Source organism: Crinia signifera, chromosome 1, assembly GCF_055691185.1.
Source record: "Crinia signifera chromosome 1, ASM5569118v1, whole genome shotgun sequence".
Lineage (NCBI taxonomy): Eukaryota > Metazoa > Chordata > Amphibia > Anura > Myobatrachidae > Crinia > Crinia signifera.
Genome location: NC_139217.1, coordinates 190,894,645 through 190,915,621, shown reverse-complemented (window position 1 = coordinate 190,915,621; position 20,977 = coordinate 190,894,645). Strand labels below are relative to the sequence as shown.

Sequence of the window (20,977 nt, the reverse complement as noted above, 5' to 3'; positions counted from 1 at the left end):
AAATCTAACTCTCTGCACATTACGTCAGCTCCACCTGCAGTGCACATGGTTTCGCCCATTTTGAGAACAAATTTGTACTGCGATCAGATCTGAATAAGGGCCTTTATCTGCAAGTTTGCCAACCCATATTATCTGACCACAGATTCACTACATAGCCCACTGACAGATGAGTGATACAGTACTGTACCATATTTGCTCACTATTTCTGTATCTGCAATTACATTTATTTGCCCCTGGTTTTCATATACTGTTGCAATACTTTTCACATTTTTGAGTGCATCTGATATGTATTGAGAATACTGCTCAAATGTCTTAAAGTGACTATAACAATGAAAATGTTTTCTTTAAAACAGTGACACGCTAGTTTCAGAAATGGTTTAAATATATATAATTAACTTTGTGGACAGTTAAAAACTAAGCAATAAAAATAATAAAAAGTGAAAATTATAGTCAATAGTGAAAGGGATATAAGTACTAAAAACATTTTTAAAATGTTATTGTGCTAGCTACTGACAGCAAACCCAACATATGCAAATTAAACAAAATTAGAACATTTAAATATCTACAAACTGTTAATGATTTCTAGGCCAGAAATTTCCATATAATAAATAGCAATTAGACTGTAAGAGACAGATTTTCTATTTGGCAGTGTCTTCAGAAAGCTTCAAAATTTCTCAGAAAATGTTCAATAAAGGGAATCGGTTGCCTTTGTAAAATAATGATTGACCAGTTATTCTTTAAATAAAATGTGATTTGTTTTTTCCTCCTTTTGAAAGCCTGGGATACTTTATCTTGTATTGATTCAATAAAAGCGTTAGAAACTGGTTACATGATAGAATTTCTTCATAAATGTATTGACTTTTTTGAATGATGTGTGATTCAGTCTTATTTTATGAAACAACAGAGAGAGAATGTGAAAAGAAGTATGTTTAGTATCGATTCATAAAAAAATCTGTCATGCAATATTTTAAGATAGTATTTCCAACACCCATACACTTTTTCCTCTTCCCAACTAGCAAAACTAGGGAATTCGTGCCTAGTGTAAGTTGCCATTATTTAATAACAGTTTCTTTTTAAAGTTTCTTATATACAGTAGCACAACATATTCCGTTGTTCTTTACAATTGGAAACAACAGTGATTAAACAAACTGGGCCGACATGGAGGTAAGCTTACAATCTATAGTCATTCCTATCACTGCTGCATATATAATCTATATGCAAAATAGGTGTATTTGTATCCAGAAATACAATTATTTTTGACATTTTACTATCCCGAAAATATCCCGAAAATACGGCAATTCGTATTCGTATTAATGTGCTATCAATACGAATACGAATTGCCGTATTTTCGGGACAGTAAATGTAAAAAATAACTGTATTTATGGATACAAATACACCTATTTTTTTACAAATTTCCTTTAGTAACTTTCCCCCAGTATGTCAAGTGTCTGTCTATGCCTGAAACACTGCCATCTGTTGGCAGCGAGTGAAACCACATCTCTCTCTCTCTCTCACACATGCACACCGAGGCAAGTGTTTGTACAAGTTAGCAAACTAGCTTTAGAAGCATTAGCTTTGAGCAGGCTTACTAGTGTATATATAGGTTGGTCTGTATACCTGTTCAGAGTGTGATTAATTCTTAACATGGGTATTTGCAGATTTTTCTGTATTAATATGCTATATTATATGATGTGTACTGCCACCACTATGAATTTGTCATGTAACAAAGCTCTAGTCGGACCTTTAGTAGCACTAATTGATTATTGTTAGATTGATTATCGACCTATATTTGGGTCTTTACCCTGCTTAAGGGTTAATGTGTTAGTTTACCGCAAATACATTGTTTCTATTATGTGTCCTGACCCGAGCCTGGTTACTTTTTTAACTTGTTCGTCAATCAATTTTCCTTCTTTTATACATGTGAAGATTTTTTTATATATATGAAATTTCTTTTATATATGAAATTTTTTTATATGTGGAATTTTTTTATATATGATATTTTTCTGTGTGACATCTTCGTATATGCATTTTTGTATTTTCCGTTTTTGTATTTCACTTGTTTTTTTCTTATTATGTACACGTGATTTATTTTTCAATTTGTTTGTACGCATTGTCACTTTATTGGCATTTTACTTTATGCCCTTAGGTGAATCCTGGTCCGGGGAATCCATGCGTGTCAGTGATGCGGAAGTGAGGGAAGCTCCGGCTGCTGGCGTGCGTTCCAGAGGGGGACGCGCACAATGATGACGTCACCAGGAAGCACGCTGAGCCGCGGGAGTGCTCTGACTACACGCCGCAGACTCCGTGGTAACACCTGGTCCAGGTAAGTTTAATTACACATTGGCGGGCCCGGGAATCCGTGCTGGGTATTTAATATGGTCACTTTCAGTTTGTGAGTTGTACCCTGAGGACGAGCTAAGGGCTCGAAACACTGGTGTCGGTCACCACAATAAAGCTTTGAACCTTCATACAGTCTCCGAGTGACGCCTTATTGCCATTCTACTATATATATATATATATATATATATATATATATATAGGGTGCACTGTCCATGTAAAACATAGACGCCAGTCACTGCTTCAGTTTAAATGAACTTCTTTACTTCATGTAACAACAAAGATTTGCAATCATCCTTCACCAGTGTCTAATGGTTCAAAAAAAATTTGATGATGAGTGGAAATGTCCATGGGTTAAAGTGGACCCGCCATGTTGTTCCTGCGGCTGTGCCGGGTCAGAGTCCCCTGACTCCTTCTGTCGGGATGGGTGGCTGAGTGATGTGTACGTGAAGAGGTACACATCACTCAGCCACCCATCCCGACAGAAGGAGTCATTTTTTTTTGAACCATTAGACACTGGTGAAGGATGATTGCAAATTTTTGTTGTTACATGAAGTAAAGAAGTTCATTTAAATTGAAGCAATGACTGGCGTCTATGTTTTACATGGACAGTGCACCCTATCCTTATTGAGCCAGAGCACGCCACCTATAACAGGTGAGTGCCGGATGTTGGACAATATATATATATATATATATATATATATATATATATATATATATATGTGTATACAGTCCAGGTGATCCAGCACAGCCACTTTGATGAATGCTTGGGCGGGTGCCAGTACAGCCAATTCAGCAAGATACTCCAACAGAGGTACAGCACTCCAGCCACTTAAACACGAACTTTCTTTATTGTGAATAAAACAGCAACGTTTCAATACACTCAAGTATTATCGTCAGGCATACGATAATACTTGAGTGTATTGAAACGTTGCTGTTTTATTCACAATAAAGAAAGTTTGTGTTTAAGTGGCTGGAGTGCTGTACCTCTGTTGGAGTATATATGTGTATATATATATATATATATATATATATATATAGATAGATAGATAGATAGATAGATAGATAGATAGATAGATAGATAGATACAGAAGTACCAACACACTCACCATTCCTAAAAATGGGGTGCAAACTGCACCCACTTCCCACGATGGGGTGCAGTGGCCTGTGACCACACACTCTAGTAAATACAAACACAGGGGGCCCAGCACTCACTACAACAAACTGACTCACCTTAGCATTCAAATAATCAATTAAATAAATAATGGGATTTTAGTTCATGAAATTTGTTTTTTTTTCCTAGGTTACAGCTCAACTGCCAAGTACTTTATGGCTTTTAAAGGTGAGACAATCCCAAAACAGGAAAAAAAAATTCAGATCTGTAGGTTTACTGAAAATACTGGTGGAGATTTTACCATCCACCAGGTTCAGTTCCACATCCAGAAAATTTGCTTTGGTTGGACTGAAGGAGTATGTAAATTTGATGAACGGGCTAACTGCATTGATGTCAGACATGAGTTGCATAAACCTATCAACACCCCCCGTCCACACTAGAAAGACATCGTCGATGTATCTTGTAAACAACAATATCGACTCTCTGGTGGGACAATCCCAAAACAGGAAAAAAAAAAACATGTTCAATTTAGCTTTGATGTGCAAGCAGCTGCCAGGCTCCCATGAAAACCAGTTGTTAGTGTGTACATATATATATATATATATATATATATATATATATGTTTCATGTGTCCATGCGACTAGAAAACACTGCCATCTGTTGGCAGCAACTGAAACTACAACTACTAGCAATGGAAGCATTTGCTACAAGCAAGCATACGCTGCCATCTGTTGGCAGCAAGTGAACTACATATGCTAGCTTTCAAAGCATTAGCCTTAAGCATTCTGCCAGTCGTTAGCACCGTACCCCAGTGCCCTCAGGAACAAGTAGATAGATGAGGGAAGAAATAAATCCACAAGGACACTAGACATATATAGATGAGGGAAGAAATAAGTCCACACTGTGGCACTCCCAGGAAAATGTCTATATTGTGCAAAATGCAAATCCAACATTTTGAGGCTGGTTTTGTCAAGGTACAAAAATGAACATTGACAAAGGGGCGCACCAGCCCCGAAATGTTGGATTTGCTTATTTCCATAATATCAAAATTTTTCTTGGAGTGCCAGTGTGGATTTATTTCTTCCCTCATCTATATATACTGCATGTCTAGTGTATGTGTGACTCCAAAACACTTCCCCTTAGGTATCTGTTCATAGTCTGGCCAGACTGGACATTATTCATATTATCTGCTTTACTAACTACTAGCAGGACTATATCTACTTGCTGCAGGCTTTACTAACAACTGAGAGCAAATTTGACAGACTGAACTAACAAGACAACAGTGAATTGCAAAAAGTTACTTAGCTGCATGGCCTTTCAAGAAGCTTAGCTTTATCAATATAAGTTGGAAAGGAAAAAAACACGATTTAATATACTAATCCAACTATGAATAATGATTTTTGATCGGCCGACCTTATTAGTTTTATTATTATATATGTTTTTTGTATTGTCCAATAGATAGACATGTGTAATTACAGTACAGTCTGCATTTCGAATCATGTGGAAATAAATATTTGATATTTGATATACAATTCCCTGCCCACTGATACATAATTATTTTTCGTTTGTATTACCAATAGTATGTTCTGTATGAGAGTAGCCATTGCTAATTTGTCTATATCAAATAAGACATCATGACAAAAATATCAAATGTGTTCCGTATACAGGTACAATGTATTATCTCAGGGAGTCAATAGTCCATAGAAATCACCTGAAAAAATAAGTGCAATTGTAGATATAAAACAATTAAAATCAATAGCAACAAAAAGACCACTGGATGATTTTAATATTTGTTCCATCAGGAATGCCCTGGCATATTACTCCAAAGCACTGCACTAGGTGCAATAAATACAATGATATCCACAGACCAGCATTGCTTGTAGTATAGGATATACAGTATAATGGGTATACAGGTACAATGTATCCATAAACAGCATTGAAAAGATTTAAGAAAGCAGGGGGCGGGGTGTTATCTTTTGGAGTGCCGCCAGTGGGAGACATATCTATTTTACTGATATTAATATCTAAAAGTAGTGATAGAAATAATCTATTAAGTTATAATAGTTGCCACCCAAGTTCACTAATACAGGGCCTGCCAAACTCACAATTTAAGAATAAAATGCATTTCAATATAATAAAATGCATTATAACAATGTGTAACTATTTACATTATCTGGTTGATATAAACTGAAAGATAATCGATTGAAATGTAAGCCTTAGTGATGTCTCAGATATAGTACAATATATATAAAAATGTTATTACATAAGAGCATGGATTATACAAGCCAATGCAGTATCATAACAGAATAAGCAGAATGATAAAAGAAAGGTATGTAGATTAATAAAGAAGTATCACCATTGGCACATACTGTAAGTAAAGATTTGAAATAATTTGATGACAAAACCAACGTCAAATCAAATTTACCCAATCCTGAAAATCCAATTCAATTCAATATTATACAAGGTAAGAAAAGTTAACTTATTTGTTGAGGCCATGTAGCCACAAGGTGAGGATTGTACTAAAATAAATAAGTTTAATCACCATTTTTAAATTCGCAATTCATAACCATACAATGATACAATATTAGTCACTTAATTATTTATTTATTTATTTACAGTTTCTTATATAGCGCAGCAGATTCCGTTCCATTTTTTTTTTATTGTAGACAGTGATAAAACAAACTGGGTAACATAGAGAGGGAAGCTATATAATACAAGTGGTCAAGTTGGGAGGTTGAGATACGTAAAGATATCTATGTATACTGGTGTTGTATGGTTAATAGCTTTATATGTGAGTAGAAGTATTTTATATTGAATAAAGTAAAATACAGGCAACCAATGGAAGTACAGGCAGAGCGGATCAGCAGACAATGAACACTTTGCTAGGAAGATCAGCCTATCAGCAGCATTAATTCGCTGCCAACACCACCAATCACGCTCAAGGCGTGGGAGCAGCGCTAAGAAACAATTTACACACAACTGTTTAGTACAATGTAAAAAAATATTTTACTGAATAAAATCAAAACATAAACATAAAATCATCACAATGCAATTGATTTTATTCAGTAAAATAATGTTTTACATTGTACTAAACAGTTGTGTGTAAATTGTTTCTTAGCGCTGCTCCCATGCCTTGAGTGTGATTGGTGGTGTTGGTTTCTCTTGGTGGGGACTGACTATCCCCCCTCTTTGAGCAGCAGCTAACACTTAGAGGGACAGATCTTGTCAAGCGCCTGTATATTACTTGGAATTATTCCTTGGAAATCCTTTTCCTTAATTCGCCGCCAGAATGTTCTTGAGACGGCCAAATCTTTATAATTATAGGTTGGGATGTAATGCAGTACGAGTCTGGCAGCCATGCACAATGCTGCATGAATTTGAATTTGGAGGTTATTTTAAGGGGCAGTAATTTAAAAGGCATGATTTTAGCTTATAAATGACTGCTTCTTTACAAAGAACCTCAGAGTTTGACTATTATCAAATATGGCCACGCAACTCACACTGACTCACATTCAGCCCATGGTGCAATATGAAAAGAACAAATGCAAAAAAAGGTACTTGTTTCTTAGCACGGCGCCCGTCGCAGGTGATCGCATACCTTAAATTAAGGTATGCGATGGACGTGACTGACGCGATTTCAGGGCTATTTTTAGCCTTTTCCTCGACCATTAAAAAAATCGCGTCCATCGCATGCCTTGAGTTAAGGCATGCGATGCGACCGATGCGATGGACGTGATTTTACATAGGGAACAATGTTAAATGGGCCAATGGACCCGATTTTTCATTGTATACCCACCCTTATGGGTATTTTACATGTGAAATGCCCCCCCCCCCATTGATAACGCCACCCCACGATAAACGCCAACCCGAAGCATGGCGAGCGGCGGCGTTACGCGTACCGCCGCCCCTCGCAGGCTCGCTGCGCTCTCCACGCTTCGGGTTGGCGTTCATTGTGGGGTGGCGTTAACAATGTGGGGGCATTTGACCCATCAGGGTGGATATACAATGAAAATTGGAGTCTGGGGGGCATTTAACTTTGGGCCCAATGTAAAATCGGGTCTCAGGGACCATTTTACATTGGTTCCGATGTAAAAATCGCATTGATCGCGTTAATCGCATCAACGCAATTTTTTTGGACCCGATGGATACAATCAAAATCGCAGGCGCCGTGCTAGAAAACAAGTACCCCCAAAAAAATTTGAATAAAGGGGGAAATTCAGACCCGCCTACTGCAGGCCAAATTCACTCCCACATCCATTGTTTGGGGTTTGCGCATGTGCAAACCCCCAGAGCAAACATTTGTTCCATGGATGGGGGGGGGGGGGGCAGGGGGGGGGGCAGATGCAGGGGACCACCTAGCATTTCATTGACGTGCCCACAAAAATGGTGGATGCGCCCATAGAAATGCTGGCCAAACCCTTGCAAACGCAGGTGCATCAATGCCTGCTTGGGGCGGGTGTTGGATGTCACATGACATCAGCACTCACTCCTAATTTGGCCATCTACCGGAAGTATAATAGTCAGTCTAGACTGACTTTTATTTGAGCAGGGGAAAAAATCATTCAATGGTTAACGACCATTGAATGATTCCCGTTTGGCTGCATGTGGGCGGATGTGTATGCGAATGCACCCGCTTACATGCTAGTGAGCGGATGCGGGGTGGCAGTCATTCTGCAGGACAACAGGCGGTGGTTACCTGCTTGCTAGACTGCAAATATACAGTATGCAAGCTTAGCGAACAGGTCCGAATCAGGCCCAAAGTGGAAGAAACTACAAAACTGACTTCCACAACATTGTATATAGCATTCTCCAGTTGTTTCATCCATGTATTTTCACATTGTCTACTGTGCAGTCATTGATATAGAAAACTAGTTGAACAATTTTTTAATTCTTTTTAAGCTCACACGGAGGAGCTAATCCCCACCCCACCCCACAAAAGAAAAAAAATCTATTCTTTAGCTTTCTGCCCTGAAAAAGAGCAATCATAATCTTCACAGTCATCCATCTACTGATGTTGATTAAATCCTTTGTGGCAGCAATGTGATTTAAACTGCTGGTGGCCATTAGCAGGGCATGGGCTTTTGTGTGTGAGAATCAGTTCCTTTTTTCGTACCAATAATGGTTTCTTTTAAGAATTGATAATAGTACATGGAGCTTTTTAACATGCAAAGTGAAATTGTTGTTGCCAGAAAAGAATGTGGAAAATGTAATAACATTGTACCTAGGCTCCAGAAGATGCTACAAAACATCTTCCTTTGCAAAGGCTTCTAATGATTTTGTGAATTTCAGTTTTCATCATTTATTACTATTTCTATGTTTAGATGCGAGCTCTGTACATTGTGTGCTGATGCACTTTTTATGAGAAAGAACTGCAATTTTATAGGCTTTTAGCTGTAGGTATGCTGACAAAATGAAGTAGCTATAGAGACATTTCTGTTACATCTTAGTCTTTGCTTTCCCTTGTAAAATTGTTCTAAGTGGACAAAGTAAAATATAATGTATTATATATAACCCCTATTTTGATGGTAGTCTATCAAAGGTTGAAGGCAAGTGTCACGATTATGGACTGACCAGGAGCTAAAAATATTATATATACATGTGATCAAGGTTACTGTAATTTCTAATGGGTTGTGCTATAGCTCACAGACAATATCTAGGTCACCAGTCATGACAGCAATATTTGCAAGATATTTGCCAATCGCTGCTGCTCACCATCCACCAGAAGGTTGGCACACATGCATGAGATACTCACATGCCCCATTTTGACAGAGCTCTCCACCGCCTCAGTGTTGCTCCCCTGTAGCTGCCCGCACCCCCGCACTAACTCACTCCCCACCGCCATGTTAAGGGGATGCACATGCGTGTGAGACGCTCGTGCATCCATCAGATGCAGCGCTTCCCTGAGCTGGCTGAGAGGCGCTACATTTGTAATATATGCTTTTTATTATTTCAGAGGCTTAAATTATTTTCAATTACCCAAAGTGCTTACAGCAGGCAAGTTGCAATGCTGAAGCTCTTCAACTGCAGTCTGCAGAATGAGTGCAGGCTTCTGCTCACACTCTTCCGAGGTGCAAACAGAAAACCATGGTATAGTAAATAGAGCTGTTTGCATTTACTGTGTGGTAACCCAAGCTTTTTGTATGCTGTCTGCTTTTGAGCAAGTGTCCAAATTCAAGAAATCTTCCAGGCAGCACAAAACCTCAGAGTAGCTTGCCTTTTGTTTATGTACCATTTATGTTAGGGAAACTTTATATTTATCAAGTCATTTATGCATTAGGCATTGTGACTGTATTGTTATCTTAAACTCCATGTTATAATGCTCTAGGTGTATTTCTTAAATAATTCAAGAGTAGGTTTGAGTTCATAGTGCTATGTTTAAGTTAGATAGTTGTGTAGTAAGTGAATAATAACATACTGGGGGAAATTTACAAGGATGTGTATTCTACTTCACATGTGATGTTGCTATGGACAACCAATCAGATCCTGTCTACTATCTTCTAGAGGGTGCTAAATAAATAAGAAGTAGATTCTGATTGGTTGCCCATAGCAACATCACATATGAAGTAGAATACACATCTTAGTAAATTTCCCCCACTATGTCAAGGAGTAAATTAAGATTTCCTAAAGAGTGCTTTCTTAAAGAGTGCTCCTCTTTTGAGCAAAATGTTAATGATCGCAGAACTAGATGTTTAATATAAAGACATATCATTTGGGGGGATTTTTATTTTGTTTACATTGACAATGTGTTTTTTATCTTGATTAAACTTTTTATACCGATATATCATGTATGCCTAGGTGAAGCTTGCCATTGCACTCATATTTTTATACTTTTGTAAGCATAGTTAAATTGTATGATTCTAATTTACAAAATAAAACTATTTAAAAAAAAATCAGAAAGATTGATTGGTTACTGACTATGGGCAGTAGGTGTAGTGCCGATTACTGCAAATATGTTGAGCAGAAACTGGCACACATATGAAATCACATTTACTAAAACAGTAATAAAAGTGCAAATTATATTAATAACTGCAGTCATATGTAACCACTTAGGTGCACATACAGTTCACACAGAAAAAGTGCTGTCAACCTTGTGGGAAAACTTGTAAAGTAGAATGGGGTAAAGTGAGCCAAGTTTTACTTATGTTGCCCCGTAGGTAAGGAAAACTGAGATGAACGCAAAATGGAAGCATCCACATTTTATTTAGGTTGTCTCCAGTCAAACTATAAGAATGCATCTATGACAAATGAATATGAAAATATACCTTCTCGGAAAAAAATGGTCTTGTGGCTCAACTAACCCGAGCAGTACCTCCAGTCCCAGGGGTGGAATGCGTGAATACTCGGGCACCCTGGTTATGTCACCAGCATGCCTGTGCACCTGCGCAATGCACCCCTGGGACCGGAGATGCAACTGAAGAGGATCCTGAAGGCCACTGTGGACGGCGGGGACCATCGGAGCATCACCAGGGAACTGAAAAAAATCCCTTATCCAAAATGCTTGTGGTACCGAGCATTTCGGATAAGGTATACTCAACCTGTAGTAATTTATTTTGTGAAGGTAACCATAAACATTATTGTACCCATCAACTTTGCAGCAAAATGTGAATTTGCTATTCCTCCAGCCTTCTAGGTTGAGTTACAGAAGCTTTCATTAAGCAAACTATTTTAGGGGAGATTTGTCAAAATATGGAAAGTCAAAATGGAGAGAGGCAAAGTACCAATAAACATTTTTCTGTCATTTTACAGGCTGTGTTTGAAAGATTACAGTTACTGTGGATGCTGATTGGTTGGTATCTTATGTCACTTTAATTTATCTCTCTCTAAGATTTGTTCAATCTCCCCCTAGTGGGAAAAATGCCACATCATTTTCTTTAGATGCAAAAGCTGTTTACTGTGTGCCACTACTAACAGTTACTTGAGAAATATTAAACTTACCTTATCATACTCAATTTCAACTCTCTCTGCACATGTCAAATGATCTATCTCACCTGCCGTGCAGCATGATTTTGGCGATCTGCAAAAACTGCAGAATTGATAACAGGCCTGAATCAGGCCCAAGTTCCCTCTGCTGGTGACAGCACCACTCCAATCTGCCCTTAGGTATTTTTAATCAATGCAGTACTTTATGCATGTTTAAATGAGAAACAGACCCATTTCTATGGGAAATTGGGAATGCACATTTTTTTTAAATAAAAATAGCATTCTGAAACTGTAATTATAAAATAAGTAGATAATAAAAAGACATTCAACATTATATTGACCTATTTCAGTAAATAAAACATCATCTATTCAAATAAAATATAGAGAAATAAAGAAATACTGTAGTGACAACTGTTTTTCAAGAACCCATCACTGATTGTTTCATGTGGCATTTGTATTCTTGTGATCTCTACATAATAAACGGTGTTCAGACTTAGATTTTATAGATTAAAAGCTGAAAAGTTGCAGTGTTTTTAATATTTAATATGAAAAAAAATATGTAGAATTCGTCAGGCAGTGCAGTCGGAAGTCATCCTGTCAATATTTTAGTGGTAACTATTTCAATATTTATTCCGTTACCATTATTTTTTTTTTAAAAGAAATAACAGCACATATCTGTGCAAAAGTTCATTTTACTCTGTGTATAAATATAAATAAGAATATTAAAATTGAGAATGTATCACTATGGTTTTTATTTTACAGATTTTTGTTCTTTCAAATGTTATCAATGTTCAAAAACTATCCAATTCAGCGGCTGAATCAAATGCTTCTTTTATATGCAGGTGTCCTATTATTATATAGAAGGTTCTAGCTTTGAAAGCTAGTCTGCTACGTTGTGATTGGCTCTGTGTTTCTGTATGTGTGATTGCCTCTGTGTTCCTGTATGTGTGAAAGAGAAAGAGATGTAGGGTGACATTCTATGGGATGAGATCTGCTTTTTTTGGCGTTAATTAGACCACAAAATGGCGATATCGCATTTTTCCCTGAAATCGCCAATTTAATGGTATGCGCTAAGGGGCTGAAATCGCATAATATGTGCGTTAAGGTATGCGGACCAAAAGTGCGAGATTATTTCGCATTTATATCGCATCCAGATGTTTTCGTATAGGAAAGTATACAAATCGCTTATTTAATGCAATGCGTTTTCGCAAATCGCACTTTTTAGGTGTCTAATTATCGCACTTATTTCAGACCAGGTTCTGTTTGGCGAATTTGCACAGAACTCATTTTGGTCAAGTGCACACATGGTTAATTTCACCACAGGTGCCCTCATTTTCACTCACAAACACCCCATACATAAACCCCAACAGCATTTAGGACACCTGTGAGGGTTTGAAGCATGGAGATTTTGCAGAGTGGTTTGGAGTTGATGATTTGTGATGTGGCCCATTTGGAGGAGCTGCGCAGGAGGGAGGAAGCTGCGCGCCAGATCCAGGTAGCCCCCCTACTACTGCGTACCCCACATATGTATCGTGCTCGGCTCTACCTGGACTCCCTCTCGGATCAGCAGGTTGTGGGGATGTTTAGGCTGAACCGCATTAACCTGTTGGACTTATATGAGCAGGTGAGAGAGGATTTGGACCCTTTTGGGGAAGGCAACTATGCAGTGTCTGGGCTGCACAAATTAATGTGTGCCCTCTACTATTTGGCCACAGGCTCCACTCAGTCTGTGACCTCATGGGCCTTGGGGGTATCACAGGCCACTTTCTCTAAGCATTTCACTCAAGTGTTACTTGCTTTAAAGAAGTTGTGGCGGACATACATCAGATTCCCCAGTTCTGAGCAGGAGTGGCAGGACCACAAGTTGGCTTTCTATAGACTCTCAGCATTCCCTCGCGTGCTGGGAGCTATAGACTGCACACACATTGGGATTAGGGCACCGCACGTGCGGGGACACGTCTACGTCAATAGGCGTGGGCGGCACTCCCTGAACGTGCAGGTTGTATCCAATGCAAATTTGAAAATCCTGAGTGTTGTTGCAGGCTTTCCGGGAAACTGCCATGACGCCTATATTCTGAGACACTCAGCCCTCTGGAACAGATTTACCAACCACCAAATGCCAGAGGGCTGGCTACTAGGTAAGTACCTTTTAACATAATACCCTGTCTGTCCCTAATTGTACCTGCTGCAATGTGTGTGTTTCCTCTTTCACAAGCATATTGCTCTTCTACCATTGTGTCCTGTTTGAAAGCAACACATACATTACCATATAAGGCAATCACTTCCTATCTGTGTTTTAGGTGACTCAGGATATGGTTGTGTTTCCTGGCTCATGACACCTTTGCGCACCCCAGAGGGCCCTGCAAAGCACCGGTATAATGAAGCCCACATTGCAACCCGCAATGTGGTGGAGCGCACATTTGGCGTCTTGAAGAGTCGCTTCCGGTGTTTGGACAGGTCGTCGGGTACACTGCTTTACCACCCTGGCAAAGTAGTCATGATTATCCAGGCTTGCTGCATGCTGCACAACATAGCCCTGTCCCAACCTGCCTATGTGGAGGAGGAGCATGCAGCAGTCGTTGAGGAAGCCCAACCTACCACACCTCCGGTAGTGAGGGGTACGCAAAGGGGGAATCTGGTGCGCACACACATCATCAGCCGATACTTTTCTGGTAAGCACATGTGCCCTGTACTGCAAAATGTACCTGTGCTGTAAGTGTACTCATTAACTAATGTGTGACCAATACCATCTGCTTCCACCCACATTTAGCCTAATACACAAAGCCCAACGGATGCAGATGGTGGTGCTGACCTATCCCTTGCTGATATCTAGCTTGTAAGTACTTTTCAGACATGTATGAATGATGTATGCAGTCAAACATGTCTCACTGGTGTTGTGGAACTACACGTGCCAGCATGCCCTGACACACTCTAAGCATTACAGTCCAAACCATGAGTGTCAGAGCCTGCTGGAATATGTAGATGCACAACCTTTGCCAGCCAAGGAGATACCCCACACTCATAGGCGAATCTAGGGGGTGGTCCGGGGGTGCACAGGACCACCCATTAGCCAATTTTGTAGCTGAGGGCTGGGGCTTTCCAACGAGCCCAGCCCCGTGTCTCTAGCCCCATGGGAACCAGAGATACTGCCAGGCAAACCTGGAACGTTTTCCCTATAGGATAACATGGGACCCGCTAATTCCGACCCGCACCCAGTTCAACAGCTGCCAGTTCCCCCTTCGGCATCACTGAAACTCGAGGTCGATCTCAGACGAACCCAAATTGCTGGGCCTTCAATCTGATACCAGGCTGGATTCATATGGGTTAATTGGTTCTAGGGATATTGAGGTTAAACCTTTTTTTTTTTTTTTCTCATTTCTTAAATGTAATGTCATGACTGTTTATGTTCTTTGAGGGCAGATTTCTCTGGAACCAAACAGCCCAGTTTCACGGGACCAAAATCATTCGAAGCCAACTCAAAAGTTCTTTAATAAGATACTGGTCTCATGTAAATGGGTCAGTTGGTTCCGAAGATATAGCTGGTTGGTTAAAGGGGGGTAGGGAGAGGGGAGTGGTTGTCTCTCCCCCTCACACCAGAAAATGCAGGGACTAGGCTGGTGTATAAGGGGTCAGCCTGGGAATGTCCCTGCATGATCCTGGGACCATATTCCCGGGTAAATCCGTACATTTTCTGTTGTGAAAGGGGTATTATTTCAAACAGCCGTGACGTGCAGTGCTCTGAATACAGACGGGCAGCCCACTGCTCTCTGCCCAGCTGTCAATGACTGTCACCCCTGCAGCTTCCGCTTCAATTCTTCTCCCCACTTTCACCTCAGCCCGCCCCCCCTTTAATCATGTGGTGCCGGCGCCCGGCGTGCTCCCCCGACGTCACGCACAACAACAGCGTGCACAATATTTCAAATGTCCACTCGGCTAGAGGGACACCAGGAGGGGAGTGGGAGCGTGCTCTGCGCTGCGCTCTGCTCCTCTCCCCATAGAAGCAGCTGCACCGCTCTCCATCTCTCCCTGCAGCAGAAGCAAAGGCTCATATAAAAATTTACAGTAAGTGGCACTTTTGGGAGCATAGCTTAAGGGACGCTACAAGTGGCGGTATGTGGGGGGCATTACGCATAATGTGTGGCTTAATGTGTAAGGGGCATTACAGTGTGCAGCATCATGTGTAAGGGGCATTATGTGTGCAGCATCATGTGTGAGGGACATTATGTGTGCAGCATCATGTGTAATGGGTACTATGGTGTGCAGCATCATGTGTAATGGGTACTATGGTGTGCGGCATCATGTGTAATGGGTACTATGGTGCCATCAAGCAAGAACCCCCTAGCAATGAGCACGTAGGTAAACAGCACTTATATGGCAAATATGTAATGGGCATTACGGTTTGTTATATAGTATGTAATGGGCATCATGATGTGTGGCACAATGTGTAATGGGCATTATGGTGTGTGGCCTTATGTGTAATTGGCATTACGGCGTGTGGCTTTATGTGTAATGGGTATTACAGAGTTTGCTAAAATGTGTAATGGGCATTACTGTGTATGGTCTAAAGTGTAATACCACACCCCTTTTTGTGATGCCACGCCTCCTTCCCTTGAGGCCACACCCCCTTTTTGACGCGCGGCTACGCCGCGCAAAGGTCCCCCTGCTGTTATGTCTAGATCTGGGACCACCCATTACCAGAATTCTAGATTCGCCTATGCCCACACTACTTTAGTGCAATCCCATTGTCATATACCATTGCAATATTTTAGACTGCACACAATAATTGCTTAAAAAATAATACACAAACACAATGGTATGCGGCTAGACATTTTTACTTCTGTCTACTTTGTCAGACGCAATCTGCATTTTTGCAGGTGAAAAATAACAACTCTGGGGGCATGTTACAAGATGATTGGGAATGGGAAAAATAATGAAACATATGTAGGAGCTACCTTCTCCCAGCATCAGGCACCCCTACACCACTTCTAGACCCTGTACCAAGCCCACCACGGGTCCTAACACTCCGACGGGGTGGGGAAGTGGGGGAGCCACTTATTGGGGTGCTGGATACACTGCTGAGGGTGGATGCTGTGCCACCTCCCACATTGGCTTCCAGCTGCTGGATTTGGGCCTGCATAGCTAGTAAGGCATTAGTCTGCGCTGTGCATGATTGGGTGAGTGCAGCAATACTTTGCGCCAGGCTGCCAATATGCCTATTCTGCTCCCTTACAGCAGCAGTTAGCTCAGCAAGACGGGTGTCAATGCTGTTAGCAATGCGCACATGAGTGCCTACACCTACCCGTACACTACGTGCCATTTTCCGTAACTGAAGGAAGGTGTCACGCATGTACCCCTGGATATTACCTATTTGGAGGCTTTGGGAGGCCATGAATTCTATCTGTTTTTCCTTGAAATTAACCAAGGAGTTAGCTACTTGGGAAGCCGAAGCGGCTGTATGGGGTGTGTTGGTGGGTGGGGGTGGGTTGGGAGACACCCCACTTGGGGGAAGATCACTCTGTGACGAGGTCTGTATTTCTTCCTCTGCCGCAAAGGTGTCGACTGGTTCAAGAATGATGTCCATTTCGTCTAGCACCATCATTGAAGAATCTGTTTGGTTTGACCCTAGTTGTATAGCACCTGTGGATACAGAGAAGAGGTAAGTACTCATGCATATATAGGCCACACTGTCCTCTATACTGTTTTACATAGGGCTTGAGATGCTGGACGCAAATACCTAGGGGTGTTATGTACTTACACATGTACCCCGATACAGCATGTAACATTCACATTAATAATATGTCACATGCGTAGCTCAGATGACATTCATTTCCGTTGCAATGTAGCAACAGGAGTTGAATGTGGTATGAGATATTGTTGAGGTGACATGGGTGTGTGTACTGTATGTGTAATGGTGTGTTTTTTGTTCATTTACCTGCTTCCGCAGATTCTGCAGCAACGGGCCTTCTGGTCTTGGATGCGTGAGCACTTCGGGATTGACAATCTGTAGAAGGAAAGATGGGCAGGCATTATGGACCTTGCAATGGGGAAGCATTTTGTGCAAACAGGCATTGAGATGACAATAATGGACAATACCCTTTGGACAAGGACTGCTTTATTTCTTTGGCACCATTTTGTTTTGGAACCCACAGATTTTTCTGTGACATTAATAATATTACACTATTGTACACATGACAACTATTGTATAATCTTTGCTATGTAGGCATGGCAGCTAAACCACCAGTACACCTCTGGGTTTTTGTCCACATACATGTTAGGCTGCTAGAAAGAATGTTACAGTGTTAATCAATGTGAGCAGTTGTGGAACTACAAGGCCCAGCATTATCAGCAATTTTAAAGGAGTAGCAGGCAATTTCTTGTGCATGACCTTGCTGGGCTATGTAGTTCCACAGCAGCACTTTACTTAGCATAACAATACAAGTGAACATTATAGTTATAATACATTAGCATGTATGTTTAGGATTGCATGTGGTCACACTTACCAGCTCTAGATGGCGTTTGTGGCCTATCGGTATCCGCCACGTGCATGCCAGGCAGGACCTCAGGGGGGATGATGCGCTTCAGCTTCACCTCATACGAATTGTAGCACACAGTGGTGGGGCTTCCTCCTCCAGTCTTGGTGGCCTCCTCCAACTCCATGGCCATTTTATTCTTCAACTGCCTTTTGATGTCGTTGAATCTCTTTTTCACATTGCGGACCAGGCGCTTGTGCTGACTCACAGCGTTCACCGCCTGGGTGATGTCCTTCCACATAGTCCTTTTGCGCTGTGCAGTGGTCTTGTGGTGAGATTTGCCAAGCAAACGCTCAAACACTGGCAGGATAGCCCGGACAAGTGCTGCATTTTCTTCATAGGAAAAACGCATATTTCTGCCACTTTTGGTGCGGCCAGCTTCAACCTCCTCCTCCTCCTCCTCCTCATTTTCAACACCAGCCATGTAGCCCTCCTCCTCCATGGCAGTGTCTTCCTCCTCCTCACCACCATCTGCCTCCACCTCTGACATGTGGCCCTCCTGCAGCTGGTGTGGGGTATGGTCAAGGTCTTGGCTGTAGGATGGGGATGCCAGCGGATCCTCCACCTCCTCCTGCTGGGGCTGGACGCCCAGGGCCTGGTGTGGGGCTGCCCTTGCTGTGGCCATGCTGCCTGCCACACTGCTGCCTCTCACACTTGTCTGGCTGCTGCCACTGGTCCCTCTGCCACTGGTCCCTCTGCCACTGCTCCCTCTGCCACTGCTTCCTCTGCCACTCCTCACTCTGCCACTGCTCCCTCTGCCACTCCTCACTCTGCCACCAACACCTGTTCCTGAACGCACACTGCCACTGCTCCTCTCCATGCTCCTTACTTCCTATCAAAGAGTGAAATGGCGCCAATGCCCCTTTATATAGGGGGTGTGATGCATAATGGAGGGGACACAGGTGGGCCAATAGGTTGGGGGGTTCTTACTCATGCGGAGACAGTTTTGTATATCGCACTCCGGTTGGTCCAAAAATCGCACATGACCGGCGGAAGAATTGGCACTATTTTGTTACTTAAAAGCGCACCACTTCACCGCAAATCGCACCTATTCGCACTTTTCAGCCTCCAAAACGCATCACATTAAATATGCGAATTATGACTGAAAAGTGCGATTTGTAAAAGTGCGATTTGCGGCGATGTGGTGTGCTAAAAAAACATGCGCATTTATGTGCAAGCATAGAATGTCACCCGTAGTTTCACTCGCTGCGAGCAGATGACAGCGTTTCCGTTACTCACAGACACTAGACATATATACATAAGATTATTATTACTGTGCGTTAATGCTAAATGCCATCCATTCTAGGAGTGGATTACTAAACAGCATTCGCCAAGACACAATAAATAATATGTCAGAAGTAATGTTAGGATCCGCAGATAGTGGATCATCTTGCTGGCAGGTCTCTATTGTTTGTTGCTACGGGAGACGGCTTCAAACACTAATCTGTTTGCCTACAGATAAACTTGTCTTCCAGCCTCCCTCTATATTCACATCATGTGTTCACTAACTAATTAGCTGTCTGCTCACAGAGCAGGTTCACACATGATTTTGATTTAAAATCACTCCCTAGTAGCTGCATGATTGGGCCTTGTCTTCCTATAAAGCCCGTACACACGGGGGGATATATCGCTGAGCGATATATTGCTCGCGATGAGCGATATATCGCTCAGTGTCCCATTTGCATCAGCGACCAGAGATGGTCGCTGATGAAAAAGAAACTTCCGGGGGAGCCTGGGAGTGAAAATCAGCTGGTCGCAGGAGCATGTTCCTGCGACCAGCGATCACTACGGGGGAGAAAATGGGAGCGTGCACCCGGCGGGCAATATGGTCGTTCAGCGACCATATTGCCTGCAATATTAGACAGAAATCGCCCCCTTGTGTACACAGCCTAAGGTGCATACACATGGGGGAGATATATTACTCAGCAATATATTGCTAGCAATATATTGCTGAGCAATATATTGCTCAGTGTCTCCTTTTCATCAGCGACCAGAGATGGTCGCTGATGAAAGGGAATCTCTGCTGGCGGTGCAGCAGATGTCATCAGCTGGTCGCAGGAGCAAGCTCCTGCGGCCAGCGATTAGAACGGGGCTGAAAACTGGAGCGCGCACCCGTCGATTTATCATCGGGGCACACTCCCATCACTGGCAATATGGTCACCAGCAACCATATTGCCAGCGATTTTAGCAAACATCGCTGCCATGTGTACACGGCTTAAGTTACTGCCAACCCTGAACTCAGTGCTGGTTATACTGTCTTAACAGTTATGGCCCCCATAAATCCGCAATCACAATTAATTGCTTCTCAGATCCAGTGATTTTTCCCCCCCAAATAAATGGTTTCTTCAATCTATTTGACTTGCCCACACATTACAGATTTGTTTCAGGGATCGGCAGATTTTTCCTGTTAAAATGCCCTAACATACAAAAATGAAACTCCAATAAAACCAGATTTTTAAACATGTTTAAAAATCTGATTCAGCAATCGATTGGCGATCCCTCTTAATTTTTGATTAGGATTGCCAAAAGGGGGAGCCCACATATTAAAGATTAATTGTGGCAATCATCTCCAGAACGGAGGATTGTCACAATTAATTGCTGATGTATGGGGCCCATTAGACCAGGGGTAGCCAACTCCAGTCCCTCCTGCCTCTACCCCTCCTGCAGTGATCCTCACCTCTCTGTCTCCAGTTTGTATATCTGCTTCTGCTGACTTTGGCTGGTTCCTGCATCTCCAGCTTACAAGCTACTATATTGGCTCACCAGCCACAACAACGGCGCAATCGCCGCAACTTCAACCATGAGACCACAATATCGGTGCAATTGCCACACCTTCAGTTGCCGGATTACAATATCGGCTCACCAGCCGCTACATCGGCACAATAGCCATACCTTTAACTGACAGACCACAATATCGGCTATCTAGTCCACAGTTGTTGGTATGACAAGTGTCCTTTCCAATGGTGTCCTTCTTAGTGGACGGAGGATATAACGAGTGCACTTGTATTAATAGTTACATCCGGCTGTAGAGGGGTAGCATTCCTCCCAAAATGAACTTCTGTCAGTCAAGGTTGGA

General features: G+C 41.8%; 1 protein-coding gene across 1 annotated transcript; it reads right to left on the bottom strand.

The window, feature by feature from the left end:
- Window positions 1-16,195: 16,195 nt before the first annotated feature.
- Window positions 16,196-18,142, bottom strand: LOC146062979 (uncharacterized). Its single transcript, XM_083174988.1, has 3 exons — window positions 17,872-18,142; window positions 17,304-17,372; window positions 16,196-17,008 (listed from the first exon to the last, which is right to left on the bottom strand). Exons 1-3 carry the CDS (start codon window positions 18,140-18,142, stop codon window positions 16,320-16,322), a joined length of 1,029 nt encoding a protein of 342 aa, XP_083031114.1. The 3' UTR covers window positions 16,196-16,319.
- Window positions 18,143-20,977: the final 2,835 nt, after the last annotated feature.